This window comes from Haliaeetus leucocephalus, unplaced genomic scaffold (assembly GCF_000737465.1).
Source record: "Haliaeetus leucocephalus isolate CR32 unplaced genomic scaffold, Haliaeetus_leucocephalus-4.0 Scaffold1, whole genome shotgun sequence".
Taxonomy (NCBI): domain Eukaryota; kingdom Metazoa; phylum Chordata; class Aves; order Accipitriformes; family Accipitridae; genus Haliaeetus; species Haliaeetus leucocephalus.
In genome coordinates, this window is record NW_010972437.1 from 190833 (window position 1) to 212719 (window position 21887).

Consider the following 21887-nt stretch of genomic DNA (forward strand, 5'->3'; position numbering starts at 1 on the left):
TTTGTTTTTGGGTTTGTTTTTTTTTTTCCCCCCCCAGGAATCTGTCTTACTTGCTGTTGAAAATGTGTTGAAATCACTGTATGGGCCACTACCTGCTACCGTCCCTGGTGAAAGTAATAAACCAGATGTTACCTCAGAAGACATGTTTGTTCATAGAACAGAACCAACAGATGTGGTTGTTAATGAAATGGGACCATCTGGAAGCGATGATCTGGATGCTCATACTTCATTCCTTTCACTCAGCAGTGATGTGCAAAACTGTCAAGCAGGAAGAAACACAGAGATCTGCTTAAATCATCAGACGTTTTGTGGTGATAATGTACGTAGTCACCTGGACAAAAAAGAGTTTTCTAAGAGTGATGCCTTTCTAGAGAGTTCCTTAAATTTAGTGTGTGAGGAGGAACAGAATGGACAGAATATGACTGATATTCAAAGTAACAGTGTTCCTGTGGACCCCAAATCTAAAAAAGCTGATGAGCATCTTTTGAGTTCTGATAATATTGACGAAATACAAAAAAATGAGGAAGCCTTAGTCCCTAAAGACTTACCTGAAATCTCTGCTGATAATTGGAGTATGGGAGGTGGATTTAAAAACCATCTAGGAGACAACCTGGAACCTGTTAAGATTTTGATTCCTGAAGTTGGGGGAACAATTAATAAGCAAAATGAACATATTGCTGAACAAAGCAATGATCCACAAATCTCAAATCAAAGCGTAAAGAAAAGAAATGTGCTAAGTGATAAATTTGGACATGTGACAGCTTACGACTTAATTAGTAGTAGAATAATAAGGAAACCAAAGTCTGCAATTGGATTTTTCACTCAAGAATGTCGTCCAAAATTGATAACTGATAATCCAAAGACCAGCATGGAGGACATCCTGCTGAAAATTGAAGAGCAGTGGAAGAATTTGAATGAAGAAGAAAAAAAGAAGTAAGTTTTCAGGCTGTGACTTGCTTCTAAATCTGGTAGTTACCAATGAGTCACCTGTAGTGAATTAAAAAAAAAAATTTAGCTTCCCAGGTATTTATGAAAAAATAGAAAATTATTTTTGACTTTTCAAGATCAGCATCAGTATTGTGAGTTGTCATCTTTTGCTGTGTGCAGACGTGCACTGCTGATTTGAGTTACTCATTTTGCCACTGTGCCACGCAGCAGTTAGGTAGGGATGGTTTTGCTGAACTGTTAGTTAGAGAGAACAGGCAAGAAAATGTACTGTTTGAATGCTGCAAATTTCTGTTTTCTAAGGGCTTGCCTGTATGTTGTCACTCCTGATGCACTGTCATTGAAAACCAGCATGGTGAGGGATGAGGCACCGTATAGTTCCTCCAGAGCTTTTCCAGTGAACAGTTCTTTTTTATTGCTACAAAGTGAGAATTCTTATTCAGGATCTTTAGTGCTTGAACATTTGGTAAACTCCTTTCCTCTAAATTTACTATGTATCCCAAGCCAGGCTACCGCAAAATTGTATTTGTAAAACCCAATCAAATGACACAAGGAATTTCTTTTTCCCCTAAACAGCTATTCCAGTGCTGGTTTAGAGAGTATAGTACAGTTTCAATTTTAATCTGTTTCAATCAAAACCAAATCTCTTTTTAGATGACAATCTGAATGGCTAAATTTCTTATTTTTCTAAAACAAATTGTTGATGAGGTTTTGAAATCCATCTGCAAGTAAGGGAAATATTTTAGCCTAGTTTGGGGCGGGGGGGGTGTAGTTAGTTAAAATATTATGTGTATGTTGTCCTTTATGTGGAACTTAGATTATGGTAAAAGATGCATTAGAATAACAGAATTTGAGACTTTCTAAGACAGTTTAAAAAAAAAAGAAGCACCAAACCTTCCACATCTTGTTTGTAATTTTATAAAATGTAAAACACTGTAGGGCATCACACAAATGAGGAAAATAGAAGTAGTTCTTCAGGAGTTTTACATGTAGTGATTTAAATTCATATTGTGATTTGTAGCAAAAAGTTTGGGAAATTAAATTTTGGTTCTGAAGAACAAACTCATTAGCAGTGTTGTGAAAATGTGTTTTCATGTTACGGAAGCAAGGAGAGGGATTTAAGAAAGACCACTGAAAAGGAAATTATGCTAGCCAAAACAGTGTAATTTTAACACTAATGAGAGATTCAGTTAGGAGAATGGTAAGAAAGAGAAGCTATACCTATTGAGTTACTGTTAATATATCTGTTTTTTCCTTGACTTCATGACTTTGTTTGAAAACATCTGCATTGTTCTGAATACCAGCTATATCGGAGTTAAGTAAAACCTTTTTATCTAGCTTCTGATTTACCTAATTTAAAACTCACTAAGCAAGCAACATGCCATGATCACAAAACCATACATGTGAGAAAGTGCTTTGTCCATCTCTGCATTAGCAGAAATACTAATGTAATAGTAAAAATCTACTCCAATTATATTCATGTTTTTAATGAAATGAAACAAAAGGTTCTGCCAGCTGTTTCAGAAAATTTTAATTTGCTCTGCTTTAGCTTTTGAGATTTCATGGTTGCTTTCCTGGTACAACTGTTATGTTTAAGAGTGTGCCTACAGATTAACTTTGTATTAGTTCAGGAAGGAGACCTCTCTGGTAATGAAATTTTCCTTATATGTAGGATTGAATGCAGTATATTATATATAGTATATATATTTTCCTTATATGTAGGATTGAATCCAGTAGATGTTGAAGTGAATGAAAAATTTACCACTAGTTGTATCTGCACATTTTAGCTTTGATGTACTTCTATTCCACTTTAATCTTTTAAAATTGCCTCAGAAAATCACAAAAATGGGAAGAGATATGTAGACATCCTTCCCTCCAAGGCAACAATCCAGAACTGTTGTACGTCTGGCAGAGAACATAAGCCTTGCCTACCAGATACGCTGGATAAATTGGGCCACCTAGAGGTAACAACAAACGTATATACAACAGGGCAGCCAAAGTGCCACAGTTCTACTGAGCACACTATACCTCCAACTTAATGCAACCTTGCTGGCAAGACACCACTTTTCCTGGGTTCTAGTCCTCCATCCTTCTGTGATGAAGTCACGCGTTTGTTGCAATGGGTGTGCTTGGCTTTAGCATCTCTGTTTCTCTCTGTGGCTCCTCCAGCAGGTCTAAATGAGTTTAAATCCCTTTTGGGAGCAATACAACCAACAGATGTCTCATAGTGACATAGGATAGCCTTTTCAAAACAAGCCAGCATTTATTACTCAACCGGAATGTAAAATTTTATGGTCTTTAGGTTATAATAGAAGAGGAAACCTTCCATGCATGTCCATGTTGGCAGCATTGCATATCCCCCTACTTTGCAAAGCCAGGATTTAATTTCTTGCGCTCGCTCTGCTCTTACTTAATACAGCTTACATATGTTTCTGGCCTTAATATTTCTTGTATATCAGGCTCAGGTAGGAGTGGGAGAAGTCCCTCCAAGTGCCATGACAGTGGCTGCAGTAGTTATGCTGAAAGTGTAGGAAAGGTTCAGAGCTACACACACACATTATCATGGGACTAACAAATTACCTTGTCAGCACTCCACAGTGATTCTTCATGAGTAATTCGTACCTTGGGAGAAACATCATTTCAGGTAGCGTGGCCTTTGCTGTCTGTTGACAGGTAAGAGCGTGCACATAGACAGTCATTAGTGGCTAGTAGTAACTAGCTCATGTGTGGTAGCTTTTTATTGCCTGATAAACTTTCCATGCATCTCATGGCTTGTGTGTGTGTATATATTATTTGCAACTCTTTCACATTGGGGTAAATATGCTTGCTTAACAATTCCAGAAAAATTCTTTTTTACTGTATTTTAACCTTTTAGTTAACATGTTCTCTTTCGTTTGGATGGAGGTCATTTGGTGGTACCGTCTGGTCATTGGCCATCCGTCGTATCTCTAGCCAGCTCCATTCATATACTGCCAGATACTAATCATGAGTAATGGTATTAACAATTGGTGTCAGTCCTTCCATGCTGTTGCTTGTCCCCAGCGTCTGTTCAGTCATAATAGTAGGTCCATATTGCCCACTCCTAGGAAACGGTGCTAGTCACCTGAAACCTATGCATTTCAGAAGCAAACTGAAAAGCCGATACAGGCAATTAAAAGGTTTTTTCATTTTCTTCTTCACAAAGCAGGGAAACACAGAAGTACTTGTGGTGATAGTTTGAGTTGATTTGGTTTCATTATGTGAGGAGACTGATGCTGAAATGTGTTACATTCAGAATGGGATGCCTCTGTATTCTGGACACACATGAATCTACACAAGTGGCCATTTCCAGTCAGAATTTACTCCAAATAGTCAAATTCAGATTATTTGTCTTATAAGGTCTGAGAGACTTTATATTAAAAGGGTTTTGTTGTATGCTAAATATTTCATTTGGGTTTAAGATGCAAGGGGAAAATAATAAATCATGGATCAATTTTTCTAGGTAAATAAAAGCTGCATTTGAAACTAGACTTTATTCTAGTCTTCTACTCCCTACTTACACCCAGTTTTGCAACTTTCCTTGGCTTTAGGTTTAGTAACTTCAGGAAAGGATCCTGAATTTACAGTCTTGATTCACAAAGCAGAGAAGAAACTGTTCTTATAGCACTTGTTGATTATACTTGCCTCTGTGGAAGGATTTTTGAAAAGCCTGGTGTTTTCTTTGATTTTTAAGCATATCACTGATAGTGTTATATATGAATTTGCAAAGCCCTCACAATCAAAGCTTGTAAGGCTAGAATTTTTCTCATGGTAGCCTAAAATGACAGGCAAGTTGAACTTTATTTGCAAGTGCTTTTGTTTTGGATTATCAGTGTCCAGTTCTCTTTAGTTAAATATTCTCCTGCATTACAATTGGGTCTATTCAAAATAAAGTATTTATTGATCTGGTCAAAGCTATAAATGTATTTGGGATAAAAAAATTACTGTTCAAGTGACTTCATTTTAAAAGGAGCAGATGTTTTTTATCTTAACATTTACTCCATATTTTCTAGGACATGATTTATTGCAAGAAACTATTTAAGCTGACTTTTTTAGTTAACTAAATATTGATACCATATGTGGATGCTAGCACATCATAATTAATTGCAAATGGTGACCCTTTTGTTGACCTTAATTTTCCAGCATGCATACACATAATTGAATCAAACTGTTCCAGCAAGTAGCAATAAATAAATATGACCAGCTAAAATACTTGTTTCCAATTCTTACATATGATAGTACTACTTTTTTTATTGAAGATTGGACTGGTTTGAATTACCTGCTAGAATTCAGAATATCAACTAAGGGCAAAAAGAGGGAGTTCAGCAAATCACTCCTTTGGCCTTCAAAAAAGTAAGATTCATATGCAGTAGGCAAGCACAAACCTGGCATCAATAAAAGTTTACCTATCTTCCTTACATTTGTAAACTCATTAAGACTCCATTCAGGTTGTAGAGATTTAGTATGTAGTAATGTTTTAACCATTTAGACAGCATTTAGGAGTAGTTTGTTATCGAGGACTTTTTGAAAAATCTGTAAGTTTGTTAATTACAGAATTCTGTGTTAATCGTACTATTCTGTGTTTTCATACTTTTTATTTATGTGGCTAATTTTAGGCCGTTTGAAATCAAATGTACTTCTTTATATTAAGTAAAGCCTGAGGCTTATGAAGTTATTTAGGGTCCGAACTCTTACCTAACCGCATGGACTCCCCTTGAAGTCTGCAGGCTCTAGAAGCTTAAATGGCTTTGTGAATTGGGCTGGATGTGCCTGTGACAAAACTCCTTCTGGAACTATATATCTGATTGCAAATTAGGGTTAAACACCGTCTTTGGGACTGAGGTCAAAAGCAACTTGCTGTAGCTCTTTGTATGATGCAGTCCACTCCTCCCCCTTCAGTAATTCAGGTTTTGCTGGCTGTCATGGTGAAGGAAAATTTCCAACACATCATCTTCAAAGGGTAGTGTACAGACACAGTCCCCAATGTCCTTCCATCTCCATCATAGTGGAAAGCATATTGATGTGGCTACTTGAATGAACCATGGGAGTTGTTCTTGTCTGTTGAAATGGTTACCTTGCCTTTTGTTTTGGTATGTTAGGAGTTGGGGTTTGGGTTTTTTAATCTGATTATGCTACTGGTTTGTTTTCTCTTTTAAGTTACGAAATAAAAGCTGCTAAAGACCTGGAACGGTACAACAGAGAGGTCAAGAAAGCTGTGGGACAGACAGCACACCGACCAACAAAGGAGGCAGAAAAACAGAAACCCAAGCTGAAGATTTTCCCATCCGACCAGCAGAAGCTTGACAAGATATTTCATGCTCAAATTGAAAAGAAACAGAAACCTGAACAGCCTACGAAAATTGTGACAGTGCCTTTTTCTCTGAGTTCCTGTAGACATCAGCTTCAGAGACACGAGAAAAATGATTCAGATGAACACGAGCTTTTCCTGATCCGTCGTCAGAGTTTTCCTGATGTCTGGATATTTGCTACTGAAAAAAAGCTAATGTTGCTGAATCCATATAGATTGGAAGAAGCACTGCTACGTAAAAGATTACTGATGAATCATAAGCTTCCAGTAGAGAAACTTGACAATCCAATTGTGTTAACAGACAGGTATAGTACAGTTGAACAAAAATTTGTTTGTTATTTCAAGTATCATTTGATAGTTATTTACAGTAAACTCTGGTAAGGCCCTGTTTGCTAATTCTGTGATTATTTGTACATTTGTTTATCTGTAAGAACAGATTTTTATGTTTTGTATGCTTTTATCTTAATAGTAATGAGCAGGCCTAGTCATACTCCGGTTGAAATAAGAAAATTTTGACCAGTTTCATTGGTAATGCAGCAAAGACAAGTTTCTTCCCCCAGAGGAAAATTAAATGCTCCACATTTTCACGACTTCACTCTAGCTTATTTTCTCCTACAGATCAGGGAATTGCTGATGTAATTATTATAATATAAACTTGGTCACTCTTTAAGATACAAAAATAGTTGCAATTTTCTTTCTTTAAACAAATTGGTTTTTGGAATACTTTTAAAAATCTTGATCACTCCTCATCACTGACTACTTTTTTCTGTATTTTTCTCGCAGTTTTAATTTTCACATTAAGGATTTTGATTTTTAACACTTTGGGAATATTTTGTTTTCCAGTCTTATTGGTGGATCTCAGTATATGGCTGCTCTTTATAAAATGCAGAAGGATTACCAGAGTTTCAGTGGATCAGGTTATTTGTCAGATCCAAGGCTTGTGGCAAATGGATTCCAGATAAAAGTAATCGAAGGTATGATGGGTTTAAAATCTTTTAGTCGTATTTGGGCTTGTTTCTTCTGATTTAATGATTTAAATGATTATTAATGTAGATCATGTTATTCTACATCACTGTATCATTTAAAGCATTAACATCCTGCTTTCCTTAACATTGAGATTTTATTACTTGGCAAAGAAGGTACTCTTCTACATAGAACATTCAGTAATGGAAACTGATAACTGAACAGAAAACTTTAATAGTATTTCAAAGAATGCTCTGAAATCCACATTTTACTTTTTCTTCTTTTCTCAAAATGCTGGATGTAGATATCCTTAATTGCCATTCTGACAGAATTTAGATTAAACTGATGAGAATTCCTTAGTCCTGGCAGCTTCTTCCAAGGTGATACTTGCAGAAGCTTCTGCAAGTATGTGCCTTAGCTGTGACTATTCTGCTGTTGAGCAGCTGAGGAGGTCCAGTAAGGAGCTGGATGTGGTTATTGACTTACTTTCATATCAGAGTTGTAACACAGAGCCCAAAGGGACCAGTAAGGAGAGGGTGACATGATTACCATCGCACCTTTCAACAGAGATTGATCTGAACTTTTTTTTGAGACAGCCTACTTTTCAATGCCTCTACGTTGATCACAGAATAAATCTTTCATGTAAGGTCCTTTTACCTTAGCAAGAGAGATCAAATGTTTATACATTTTTCTGAAGAACAATTTATAGGGATGCTGTTGGAAACCCAGGGGCAACCCACCCAGCGTCGATTCTGCAGATCAGGATTTCTCTAGCAGAATTCCAAGAAAAGCAAATATCTTTGGGGGTAGTACCTAGCTCAGAGTAAAGATTCACTATAAGAGCTGTTAGAAATGCTATAGCTTCATGTGCTATAGCTTCATGAGGTGTTACAGATCCCCACATATGTACAGTGATGACAGATCTACTGTAACATATGGGATCTTTTAAGGGTAGGTACAAAAAAGGGATGGAGAGCAACTCCTTCACTCAAAGGCTGGGTCTTGGGAAGACCAGAGCCTAAGCTGTTTTCTTTAGTGAATCATGCACAGCAAAACCAATGAAACTTCTTTCTGACTGGCTAAATCCCTACATAAACAACAAAAACTTTGTAGAAGAGGTGTTCATGGTAATAATCTTAAATTGAATGATTAGGGGAATAAAGCACATATTGTAAGAGGCAGCTCTTAAAAGGTTTATTCAGTCTAGCAAATCAAAAGCTGAGGAGGTCTGTGATACGTCTGTGGACAAATATGGGAGAAAGGGATTGTTGCTTAGCCTTTTTGCTCACATACCTTTTTTTTTTTTTTTTTCCCCTTCTCCTGATATTGGAAGTTTGCTCAAAATCTAATTAATATAAACTGGATGTGAATAAATTGAATGTGAAAATTTGAAAACAGTTTCTAGGCAACAATGGAGGAGAGTTGTTGACTGATCTTGTGGTACTAGAGATGGGAAACTGGTTTTAAGACAGCCTGATTAGTTTAAGAGCAGAATTGTACAATATAACAGCAAGGGACTCAACACAGTAACTGCGAGGTAGTAACAGTCTCCCAGTCCTGTGTTCCTAAGTATCTGAAATTAAGGAAATAAAATCCTCTGAAAAAACTGTTCTTATTTGGTTTACAGTTAGTGAAATTAAAAGTGCTTTATATGCACTACACAGGTTGATGAACCATGGTCGTGGACTTGATCATTACCATACAGCTAGCCCATACGAAGAATGGGAATCTAATTCAGCTTTTTGTCCCAACTGTATATTTTAACTACTTGAATGAAACGTTAATAACATCTGAGGCTTGTCACTCATGTTTATAAGCTTCTGCTGATGACATTATAGCAGTTATAGGTTCTGTTATTAGAAGAGCATACCATTGCAGATGAAGGTAGAAATACCAGCAAACAAATGGAATTTCTCCCAGCTTTTTTTCCAGCCAGCCCAAGCATTTTTACTTAATACTTCATCAGTCCCTCCTTTTCATCCCTGAAATATGCCATCTTCTACAAATATGCTACTATCTTCTACAAATCCTTATTAAAGCTGATTTTTAGAAACACAGCTATCAATTATTAACACTCCTTAGGTGTCCTTCTCTGGAAATTTCATTATGCAGTTTGAGGTTCATTAGTTTATAGACTCTTGTAGTATAATCTTTCTGAAAGAGACCTGCAGACCAGGAGTGATTTGTCCCACTTACACTTGAGTATTTTATAGGTTTTCTCAACTTTGAGAGAACAAGTTTGTCTCATAAAACATTCTTCGCTATCCTTACAGAAGCATTTTATTTGTTTGCTGTCTGAATTCAGTGTCTATTTTTGTGGTTTTTTGGAACTCAGACACAGCCTGGAAGGCGGGCATTCAGATGTTGTTAAACTTGAAGTTGAACTAGAAGAAAAGTTTTATTTCTTCAGGATATATTGCTAAATTTTTGGGACAGGGGTTGCCACTTTGGATGGTGGATGATAAAGTCATGGCTTGCTGTGGAGAGGTGTCCAGAATGCAAATATGCACTTAACCCATGGTAGCTGGAGGGTTTCACCTTAGCAGCAACCATAGAGGCACACCGGAACCCCATTCTTTGTGCACATACCTTTGTAACTCATTTTTTTCCAACTTTGGGGGTGAATTGGATCAGTCCTAGTATTTGCTGTTTCTCAACTGAACTATCAACTCTTTCTTGCTGTCAAGGTCCACTGGAGCATATTTGAAGGTCTATACTTTCCTTTGGGACTTCAACCCTGACACGGTCATATTACATGTCCCTTTCTGACTGCTGGTTGATTTCTTATTAACAGGCACTAGTGCATGGCTTCCTTTTTCATCCTGGGTTAAGAGTTTTATTTTCTGTAGTAGCAAATTTCCTTTTTCTGAAATAGACATCCTCTTTTATGTCACAAGCAAAGGTTCAGTTTCTTTAGCTTTGAATTTGAATGTGAAAGTGATACTTCTGGTAGTTTCTTCTTGCAAAATAACAAACCTTTTTGTTGATCCATGCGGATAAGTCTGTGATGCTATCAGAAGCTCTAAGATACCTTCCAAAACAAGAACAAAGGAAACTTAACTGCTTCAATTCGATGTTTAGCAGTTTTGGCTGCAGAGGAAGAGGCTTTCCTTGACCCATAGTGATCTCTGAAGAGGATTGTCAGTCTAGTAGGTTGCATTGATTATTTGTTTAAATCTCCACATATAATCTGCCAAAGGAGAAGAGAAGGACTCTGAGTATTGCTGCCCATTATCATACTCATGATACTCAGATATTAATTTGGAATGCAAGACCCCCTGATTTGGTATTGAGCACTTTACTAGGGCTGTTTCCTAGATGAGTGTAATGACTTGAATATAGGACCATATATTCATTCCTTATTTCCTCTTGGTGTGAGGTGTGTTTTACAGGACTGACTATTTATTCAATAACAAGAAAGTCTGAACAGCTGCCTTAATTTGGAAGGTGACTTCGGTAATTTCCTTGTTGCATTGGGCTTGCATCTCAACTGGTCTTCATTAAAGATGCTTCTTTGTAGTTTAAATTCCTACCTTTTGGCAACTTATGGCACAGACGAACTTTTTATAAAGATTTTGGTTCTGATAATTTCTTAGTTGAAAAAAAAAAAAACCCACCACGTAGCACTGTTTTTTCCTTATTTGGATGACTTGTCTGTAAGGGACAACTTCTCTCACAGGATTAAAAAAAAACCCCAAAATATTAGTCTTGCACTAAATTTAGCAGGTCTTGGGATTAATACTCGGAAATTGAATCTTATTCCCTCACAGTCTTGGAATTTGTAGGAATACAACTATACTCTTTAATGGCCAAGACCTTTTAGCTAGTGGGGTGGTTCTGAACTTTAATAACCTACCAGGAGTCTTTCTCACAGGCTTAGCATGACATGCCTTACTCTGAACCCCATGGCACCATGTGACACCAGATGCACTACTTGTAGTAGGTTTTTGTAAGGTCTAATTAGGCCTTTTCTTCCTAACAAGGACTCAGTTCCACATGGAGGTTTTTTTCCTGTTCTGTCATTTTGGTAGGAAAACTGTTTGAACTTCTGGCAATGTTTTCTTTTTTCACAAATGCAACCTTTGTGTAGTTATTTTTGCAAACCCACGCAAGTTTCAGGCCTTACTTGCCTATTGTTTTATTTGAGGATAAGTCTGTCCTTTTGAGTGCTCTCTTGCTGTAAGACAGGAATGTAATTTACCTTTGCTCTGTATTGTTCAAAGACTTTGTATGACTGCAGCCAAAGTTGTTCCAAGTATCCCAGATCTTGGATGTGCCCTATCTTCTTGTTTTCAGTAGGCTAAGATCTTTTGTAATGTCTCCTTGTTTCTCTTTATATTGATTGCTCAGCAGTCTAAGGAGTTTTCAACTAGATTTTTCTCTGGATAGCTGACGGTGAAAAACATGTTGTGAAATAGCTCAGAAAAAGCTTCTTGCTGTAAGTATGTCAGTTAGGCAAAATCAATGGTTTCTTTGTGGAACGTGCCAGTTGTTGTGATTGCAAAGCTGTGACGCTAAGCTCCAGTCTGTCTTCCACTGCCCTCCCGCCCCCTCATGTTCTGGCCTTACTGAGGCTTCAAGTGATGCTACCTTTGGGAGAGCAGTGTGTTTGCTTTTACTTAACTCAGTATCCTGGGATCTGCCTTTGTTTGTTGGGTATAGCTTGCCATGACCCCTACATACAGAGAGGCATTTCAAGAAGTAAGATGGATTACTCTCCGTCCAGTTCTTCTTAAGACGTGTTTGTTATATGTACCTTCACTGCACATCTGTCTGCCTTTGTGAAAGTCCTAGAGAGAGATGTGAATTCTTGGCTGGAAAGAGACTGAGAGCAAGGAACATGTCTTACCTGGTTTTGTAACGACGGTAGGCCTTGGGCCATGCTCCAAGGCAGGCTTTTAGGGTACAATTGCCTGCTTGATAGAATATGTGTACCCAACGTACATATATACAAAGAATGTGCTTACAAGGCCTCAAAGAGCAGTAATAAGTAAATAACCCACCTTCCTTGGTAATATAAGCTGCCTCAGCTCTTGTAACCGACCAGTGGAAAATCGTGCTGCTACTTAATTTCAGTTTGATTTTGACCATAGACTGGAAGATAGATAGTCTTATAGTATCACCTAATCTAGGTGGCATCTGGAAGAGAACAGTTTTTCCTGGCCATCAAGAAGGAATTATCCAAAGATGATTGTGAATGCTTTGTTTGGAAAGAGAAAGGGGAAATTTGTAGCAATGAGAAATCCACATTTTTAGTCAATTGAAAGCTAGTTTATTTGTTCATGGAAATGTTTTCCTTGGAAGTTGCAAAGCATTTTGTAGAAACTACCATGGAAACCGCTTGAAGACTGCTGTTTGAATACTCAAAAACTTTAACGTATATTTTGTCAAAAATTTCCAAGTACACTGAGGCTTGGACATCTGCTTATATCATCAAATGTTGCCAATATCGGAATTCCTGCAAAGACTTACAGATAAATATATGTTAATCAGCATGCAGTGGACATGCAATCAGCTTTGCAGTCTGAAGAATGTAGGCAGAAGAGGAGAATGACACACAAACAGAAATACCAAAGAAAACTTCTCTTAGCCAGGATTTGTATTGATTGTTCTTATGTTAGACTCTTTAAAGCCCCCTTTGACTTTCAAATTAATGAACAGTATGGTGAAGTCAAATCTGGCTGTCAAAATTTGCAGACAGGATAATTGCTATTGGTAAAACTGAAGAGTATTGAGCATTAGCAGTCTCAATAGCAAGCATGTATGATTGGTTTACTGGATTTGAAAAAAAAAAAAAAAAAAAAACCAAAACAAAAAAAACCCACACACAAAAAAAAAGTTTTGCAAATCCAGAACCTCACTGTCATGACATTTTAAGAGGAAACACTGGAAAAACAAGTTTTCAAACTGAAAATCTTAACACTTGAAACTTAAAATTTTGTGTCCCGTCTTTGGTAGCATATAGAGAGGTAATTATTGAAGGTGGTTAAATAGACTAAGTTCTCATTTTAGAGAGAAAGCAGTATAATCAAATGGGCCTGGAACAGTTACTCAGATCTAGTCTTTCATTAAAGCAGAATTGGGATAAAATTGAAGATTGCTGAAGGAGATTAAAACCAGACTTTATCTTTTGCTCCTGTCTCTTACTGGCAGCCTTTCTCATGGGGAAATATTGGCATAGTACATCGTTTTATGTCACCTTTAATAACTGGCTAACTTTCAGATAAAAATTTTGCTTTAAGCTGAATCTGATCACAGCCTTACAGCAGTACATAAAAAATATGTCTGTTTTTGCTGGCCACGATTAGGGAAAGACAGCTTGAAAAAGAGAAGGAAGACAATGCTGGGTGAAAAAGGAAATAAAGTTTCAGATTTAAAGCAGTGTTAAATATGTAGCTGGAAGGAGGTTATGTGATTGGCAGTGGAGGGGGAGAGCTGTTCCCTGTATCAAAATTTGTACTCTGGTCAAAGTATCTCTTGCCATGAAGCTTAAAAAGGCCCAACAGCATTATTTACCTGGTGACACACCCATATTTAGAAAAATTTTCAACCTGCACAGTCCTCCTGTCCATCTATGCTCTTATTTAATGACTGTCAAATAAGCAGTGCCTGGTCGTGGGTAACAGTCTTGTTCTACTAGCTAACGAAAGTACATTGTGGTGACTTACATTGTATATATATTTTCTCTCTCTTCTGAGATCTTTCACATTGTTGTTCGGATTAAGAACATGAATGATCCCTTGTCACAGTTTATTAGTTTAATCTACTTTGTAGCAATCTATTTGTCTCTATCTTTTTTGACTTCGCAAAAACAATTGTGACTCAGGTTGAATGTAATTTATTCTACCTGGGGCCATTACACTTGAGTGGATTTATTTTCATTATGAATTAAATTCTTCCACGCTCTCCTTGTGAAGCTCTCTACTTCTTAGACTTCTGGTGGAGAAAAAGGGAAGGTAGCCATGCGGGTTGGGTTGAGATTTCTGTGCACCCAGCATGAATGAGTTGGAGGAGCTTTGAAGGACTGCATAAGAATATGTGAGCCTGACCCCTAGAGAACTTGCTTCTGACTGGGAGCAGAAGAACAGTTAGCTGTGCAGTAGCCACTTCATTCAAATTTTTTGCAAGTAGTGTGAATAAGAAGTGAAATCTCTTACACTTCAAAGATTGGATAGATATTTTGTTGAGAAGGTTGTTTAAATGTTTCATTCATCATTCCTATTCAGAGTGGTACCCACTGCAGCAGTGTTGTCATATGAATGATAGTATCAAGTCTGTCACAGAGCCTTTAGTTATATGGGCTTGAGTTCTTTGTCTGCTATGGTAGGAGAAGAAAATGCTTTTTATTTCAGTAGAAGCTGAATTTGTTATGATAACATTTGAACTCTACAGATGTTTAAACCAATTACATGGGAAATAATGCCAATACTCTGTTTTAATTTTTTTCAAACTAAATTGTCTTTTATTACTAGCTTCTACTTTAATTTCATGTATGTTTAATTAAAGCAATAGAAGCTTTAATTAAAGCTATGCTGAAGACTGGGAATGCTGCAAAATGTTTTAAGCATTTAAACAGTGCCAGCTAGGATTTGACTTAAAATAAGCTGAGACATTTGTGATGTGAATATGCACATATCATCATAATGGAAGTAAATGCTTTTCACTCCAAGAGAGGAGCAAAAAAATTTTCCTAATTGTATTGAATTTGTGAGACTAATTTACCAAGTGATTTTTATCAGTTTAATATTCTCTGAATTGCTCCAGAATAGAAATCAAAACAGTGTATAAATTACTGGTTTGTTTTTGTATTTTCAGATGCTTCAGCTACAGAAAGTCATCTGGAAATAGAAGGGAAGGCGAATTGTCTGCCATATTATGGTATTTCTGATTTGAAAGAAATTCTGAATGCAGTAGTTAATGGAAATGCAAAGGAAGTATATGAATGTAGGCCTCTCAAAGTGATAAATTACTTGGAGGTAAGACAGAAGTTTGCTTTTAAGTATTGGCCAGCTAAGCTTATAGTAAATCCTTAAACAGCTTGAAAATCTTTCTTCAGCTTTCTGTTTTAATTAATGTAGTTCTGTTCTAAACAGAAGTTACTTTTGAAAAGGAGAATGTCATATTCTCTCTGAGGTGTATGGGTTCTGCATTGCTTACCAAAATGCTTCCATGAGACATATCCAAAAACAGTTGTCCAATGTGATATAATACATGCTGAAAGCTGATGTTCACAAAGTGTTTCTGTATAGGCAGTTTTCAGACTAGAAATTTCTCCATGTTAGAGTACAGGAGTACAGAACTGCCATAAAATTGCTTTACAAAGTTTAGAAGGTAGTTGAATCCAGAATAATCATCAAGATTCAACTCCTTTATAAATAAATCTATGAAGAAGTTAGAAAATTATTTAAGGTACTAGTTTATGAAAAGTAGGCATTAATTGAAGCTTAATTCTCATGTAAATGTCAACAAGATGTACATCATGAAAATCAGAAGGTGCACCAGTTCCACTTAAAGAAGAAAAATTGCTATGATTCATTCAAAGAAAGGGCAGAGGTAGACAAATGGCAACTTTTTTTTGCCAGAAAAGCAAGCTGTCACTGGAATTAAGACACTGAAGTAAAAAATGAAGGCTTGCATACAGTGAACCCCATACGCCCCTGCAAATGCTTGTGTTTAGTTAACATCAATAACTTCTGCAGTTAAAGGAAGCACATACTGACAACTACCATAGTCTTTGAAGTCCATTCTATTCAATGCAATAGTGACCAAGTTCTGCAGTGCACTGACAGAGAGGAAACCATGTGTTCTTCACAAGCAGCCAGCATTATTAGTTGCCAGAAATACAGTACTTGAGTAAAAGAATCTTTAATCTGTTTTCTTACAGAAGTTATTATGCAACAGTTGGAACTGGAAGGACTCTTGTTAATATTTGATATGCAAATAGATAAAATCGTCCATCCAGAGATGATAATGGGCATGAAGTTTCAGACACAACTAATATATGGGGTAGTAGTTAAAGCTGGAGTAACTAACAAATAGTAGTTTTCTATCACTTCTTGTCTAGATGTTTCACTAATGCTATCTTTCATCCCAATTCTTAAGATCTCTGTTCAAAAAGGTTACCAAAATATATGGTAAGTCTCTTCTTACTTACCATTTACTAACATGCTTTCCTGAATCAGGCTACTTCAAAATGGGACCTAGGCATTTACACAGAATATGTGTTTATCATTTAAACATTTATTATACAAATCTTTCCCTGTCTTTTTGGGGCAGTTAGTTTACAGCTGCCTTTGGAGCAAGTTATTCTGTTGTGTACTACTGAACCATTTTCATGCACTCATGAAAGAAGCTGAAAGAAGGGATGAGTTAAGTGTTGAGAAAGGAATGGTTTGTAACTTGATTTGGAGGTGGAAGCTTTTCCTGTGCTTAAAATACCCATCAGTCAGATTGAGTGGGATGGAGTTGGTTTACATAGAGATACACACACAAATGTGTGTATATATCTATATACAGATATATATAGATATACAGACACATACATATAAAGGTATATATCAAGAGATTATCAAAGGAAGGCTTATTAAGAGCAAAGTTGATCCTGTGAGGAACTGTTAGAAAGAAGATACACGTGCAGCAGTAACAGTAGCTGGAAAATACATATTAACTAGGAAGTATATGGCTTGCTATCATGAAAAAAACCACCTATAAATAAAAGTAAGCACTGAGGTTTTTGACCATTTGGGGGAGGAAACACTAGAAACACCATTCACTATTGTGTTCAGAATTGCAACTTATGATAAAAGTTTTATGTCTGCAGCATGTCTGCAACTTTTGCTGTCTTTTGGTAGACCTAGAAGAAAGAGGGTAATGGTTAAAGCAGCAGCCTTCCTAGGTAGACAACAGTCCATAGTGATCTTTTTTCCACTTGGAAGAGTGGGAGAAAATCCCAGACAAACACAATGAGAAGATTCAGATTAAAATGTTATGAACGCTGCTTCAGGCTTGTACAATGTGAAGGGAGATTGTATGCCACATCCGTTTCTGTCTAGGCAACTTTACTAAAGTACAGAAGAGAAGGCAATGGCAGGAAGGCCCATCTTGGAGGAAGGAAACAAAAAACCTGACAACTTGGTTTTGAAGTTGCTTGATTCTTTGGGGATGGGTGCTTCAGTAATTCTGTTTAGCAGTCACTTCTGCTTTCTAGTATTGTGAGATGACGATGCAATAGACAATTGTTAATACAACATTAATCTAAAATTTCACTATAATATTTTTAAAAGTTTGTTTAGCTGACTGTTTGACTTCATTTATGTTAGTTCTAAAGTCTGCGGTGTAGAATGTGTCTTGTGAACTCGTAAATATCTCCAGCTGATGCTGGTGCCAATGGGAAGTAAGATGTTCAGAAACACAAAGCATCTTGCAAAAGCGGACCCTAAAAGAAAAAGACAACATGACCAGCAGACTGACTGTGTGACTCCATTGTAAAAGTGTCATGAAATAACCAATAAGATATGTTTAGAGTTACATTTGGGTTTCTGGGATTTGGGATATTTTTCAGCAGAAAAGAGAAGAGTGACCTTTAAACAGTGAGTGCTTAATTCCTGCTTTCTGGTAGCCCCAGGTTAACGTGTTAAAAAGTGGTACTTTAAAACTATTGGGGTTTTGGTTTTGTTTTTCTTTTCCACAGGGAGAAGCAGTACGTTTAGCTCGGCAGCTGCCCTTACATTTGTCAAGAGAAGATGTACAAAACACAATTTACAGGATGAAGCAACAGCTTGGAAAGGAAAATAAAGGCTGTGTTCATGGTCGTCCTTTTTTTCATCACTTAACAGATATTCCAGAAGTTGACAAGCAGAATTCCACGGAAATTATTCAGTAAATGGAACATTTTGTTTGGGATCATATTTCTCTTGCTTAATTTTGATCATTACTCTGTAATTTCAGCATGTTTTGTGCAAAGCTTTTGTACAATGACTTTTCATTATCATGTGCTCGCCTCCTAGAGACTTTTTTTTAAACTTAAATTCAAATGCTGCTTGAAAACTGGAAATAAATACCGTAGAGAAACAATTCATCACTATTTTTTTAAAGAATTTATTAAAGAAATGTTCTCAACTGGTTTGATGCTCTTCTTACTGCTGCAGGTTTAGAAAATACCAGTATGCCAAAATTTTTTAGATGTGAAGTGGTTAGAAGTTGCTTTCATCGGAGCCTGACAAACTTTATTGTACTGAGGACATGAGATGTTAATTTTCAAAGGAATGCTAGGTAGCTGTAGGTATTTAAATGTGGCATTGCCATATGCAGTTGTTATAGTTACACGTTTATGGTGATATATTTCTATTTGGAAACGTTTAACTTGGTGTAAATTAGTATTGAAGTCCTAGTGTCCAATCTCCAAAAAGCTCTTTTATGCACTTGGAAAAGTGTGATTCTTAAATGTGTAGTACACTCTTAAAACTTTAGATCAACAAAAACTGGCTAATGACTTGAAAGATGAAAGGATCAGTCACAGGAGCACAGGTTAGCACTGAAAGCAGATGCCAATACATGTGTGTTGGTGCAATGCTATACACAAACTGTTTGGGGGTGGGAAACATAAACTGTCCTCACTCAAGGAGAGTGTGGCATAACTAGGGCAAAGTCTGCCATATAAAGAGCTACTGATTCTGGTAAACTTGTTCATTCTCTTTCTACCAGAATGTTTACTCCTCTATCTTAAGTAGTAGCCTACTTCCGTAAAGCTACCCAATTATGCCTTCTTTGCATAGCAGATGCAATGTCTCTGGAAGAGTATGTTGCAAAAGTTTCAAGAAAGATCACCTGAAAATTCTGTCCATCCCCAGTTGTTCTGTTGTTAGCAAATCTTGGCACTATGAAAATGTGGTGGTAAGACCTAGCTTTGTAGTGTTTCTGTGGCTGCTAGGTAAATGGTTAAAGGTTGCTGAAAGAGCTGAGTGCAAGCTAGTTCGTGGACAGCAGTATTGGACTAGACAAGCAAATGTACAATCTGAAAATGTAAATTACTGATCTAGTGCTCTGTATCAAACAGTGCTGAACTGGTGAACTAAGTTAAGAAATCACATCACAGCACTACATGACAACTTATAAATTCTAAACTGGAAGGCAATGATTATGTTTTTATGCCATTAAAGTAAGTTTATCCTTTTCATAAAGAGCTGGGATGATCAGAGGGCACAAGCAGGATATCTTTCCAAACTTAACCAGTGAGCAAGGCACAAGATGAGAACGTCAGTGGAAAACTGGACACTTGTTGGCTGTAAATGTCACTCGGTGCAGAAGATGTGAATTTTTAGAATGGAAGTGAGAAGGTGGATGGAGACACAGGAAGGAGACGTGACTCTTGGCTCTGAGGGGGAAACAGGATCCCAGCCTTGCGGTGGATGCAGAAGGTTATAGTTTGTTTATTTTTATTCTTGTTTGGATACAAACTGTGAGAGTTTAGAGAGTAGCCATTACAGTGAGAAAAGCCAAAGGCAACCTGGAGAACTGAAATTTGTCTCCAAACTAAGTTTGTCTGAACTTAAACGAATAGGTGCACCAGTTTTAGTCAGTTGCAAATATAACGTGTAGTCTTTAATGAGACGATTAATTGCTAGTTCTTTTCCAAAAGGTAAAGTAGCTGTATCCTAATTATACTCGAGCAAATGCTAGCATCTTTGGGAAGACTAGAGTCAACACCAAGTGCCTTCATATAACAGTACCATTGCAGAGGACAAGTTGTTTAATAGGTATTCAGGCCCTAGGTTGAGGAGAAAAAGCGATTGGTAAATTGGTACTCACAGGTGCCAAGGTGGGCTTAGTTGCTATGGTAGAAAATTAGTGTCAGGTATTGCTGTGGGTGCGGGTGCACCAGGTTAGGCAGTTAGGAGTTGTGTCTTCCCTCCTTCCCTACTCCCCTCCCTCCTCCTCTCCTGGCTGTTTGCTGTCCTTTACCTCAGAGGGCTGCAGTGGATTTCTTCTTTAGGTACACGTACGTACAGTTTGTTTTCTGTCTCTCTGGGATATTGGGGGTTGTCGTGTGGCTGGGTGCCGGTAGCGAGTGCTGTAGCACAGCGTCGGAGCTGTAAGCCTGGGTGTCTCCCCACCGCAGTACTCATGGTTGGGAGTGCAAGCTGAAATTGTGAGTTGCTCTGATACTGTGCTGGTGGGAGATAGCTTTAGAGAGGGTGAGTTTCTCCTTGCTTTATCCAGTGTGGATGGGAGGAAATGTTACTTTGTGTTTCTAGAGGTGCTCTTTCTTTTTCTAGAGATGCTTTTACTGATGCCTCCGGTGACGCATCCATTTTATGTTCCTTATTTAAACAATAGAAGTACCCCATTTCTAGATTTACAAGTTTAAAAGAAGTCAAATGGTGCGCTTGATTTAATCGTTCTCAGAAAGGAAGGCACATCAACTTACTGCCGTTGCATCAGCACCTGGTGCTGCTCAGATGTGTCATTAGGTGATGAACCCCACGAGGCTCTCTGGAGAGCGTGCACAGGCTGCCTGTCCTCGCAGTCCCCAGCTCTGTGGGCTGTTTGAAAGGACAAGAAAACCTATAATGTGTAACGATGAGTAGACTTGGTTACTGTTGTGCTTGACCTCTTACCTTGGAGGAAAAAGGAGTGGGGCAGGACCTGGCGCATGCATGTCCCAGCAGTGAGCAGACAGACTGCCATGTCGGTGTATCCCACACGGTGGACCCACGCAGCTCTTTCCACCACGAGTGGCCAAGTCGGGGCATTTCGGGGGACTTCTAGTATTTGCACTGCCCTCTGCTGGCATTTTCTTTTCGTACAATTTTGGCCACTGAAAATGATGGGTAGGCAGGTCTGAGGACCATGGACAAGCACCATTCCTGCCTTCCTTTCAGCCAGCAGCAGGTCAAAGTGTTATTGCTTGTGATGCTTCTCATGGTGTGCACGTTTGCCTTCCTAAAATATGCCTAGTGCAGGTAGCAGTGTTCCCTAAGTGATAATCAGGAGCTTTCCAGACTAAGGCATGATCTTGTAATAAAACTTAAAAAACCTTCTGGTTGTACATAGCTTTGTGTTTTTCAGAGGATCGTTTGTACAGGTCAGTTTGGGCAGGTTCAGTTCTGGTGGTGTATTTGCTGCTCCAGTGTCTGCCTTGGCCAAATTCTGAAAAGTTGCATATTATTTTAATAGAAAAACATTGAATATCAATTTTCTTTTTAAATACAGGAAAATCTTATTGAAAAAAGTATTCTTTTTCCTTGCATATAAATATGGCTATAAACATGCAATGGAAGTAGTGACTTTTACATGTTTCTTTTCTGAATGTACTAGGAAGCTTAATAATGAAGTTTCTGTTTCCTCTCAGTTAAGAAGTGTGTGCGTGTGTGAAGGGTTTTGGAGTATTTCTGGGGGGTTTTTTTGTTCCTTTGGTATGAACAGTAGCAATTCAAATAATAGCAAAAACAGTAGAATGCTTGACTTATCTCAGGAGCACTTAGAAGTCATTGGCAACAGTAAAATCTGTATGATGTAATTTGTGATTTGTTAAAATGGATACTTCTTATGTATTTCCGTATTCTAATATGGAATATTTAAAATATCTAGGAATAGAATCAATACTTCCAAGCAATACTCTATTTAGTTATACAAGCACCCATTCCTTAGTCTC

At 37.5% G+C, this 21887-nt stretch overlaps 1 protein-coding gene across 2 annotated transcripts in view; it reads left to right on the forward strand.

Moving 5' to 3' along the window:
* Window positions 1-18352, forward strand: part of PMS1 (PMS1 postmeiotic segregation increased 1 (S. cerevisiae)) — a 45035-nt gene extending 26683 nt beyond the window's left edge. For both annotated transcript variants that reach the window (XM_010563812.1, XM_010563820.1), the window contains exons 8-12: window positions 38-933; window positions 6121-6576; window positions 7115-7245; window positions 15050-15210; window positions 17925-18352. In XM_010563812.1, the coding sequence (XP_010562114.1) occupies window positions 38-933; window positions 6121-6576; window positions 7115-7245; window positions 15050-15210; window positions 17925-18116 (1836 nt within the window). In that variant the 3' untranslated portion in view covers window positions 18117-18352. The remainder of the gene's footprint in view (window positions 1-37; window positions 934-6120; window positions 6577-7114; window positions 7246-15049; window positions 15211-17924) is intronic.
* Window positions 18353-21887: the final 3535 nt, after the last annotated feature.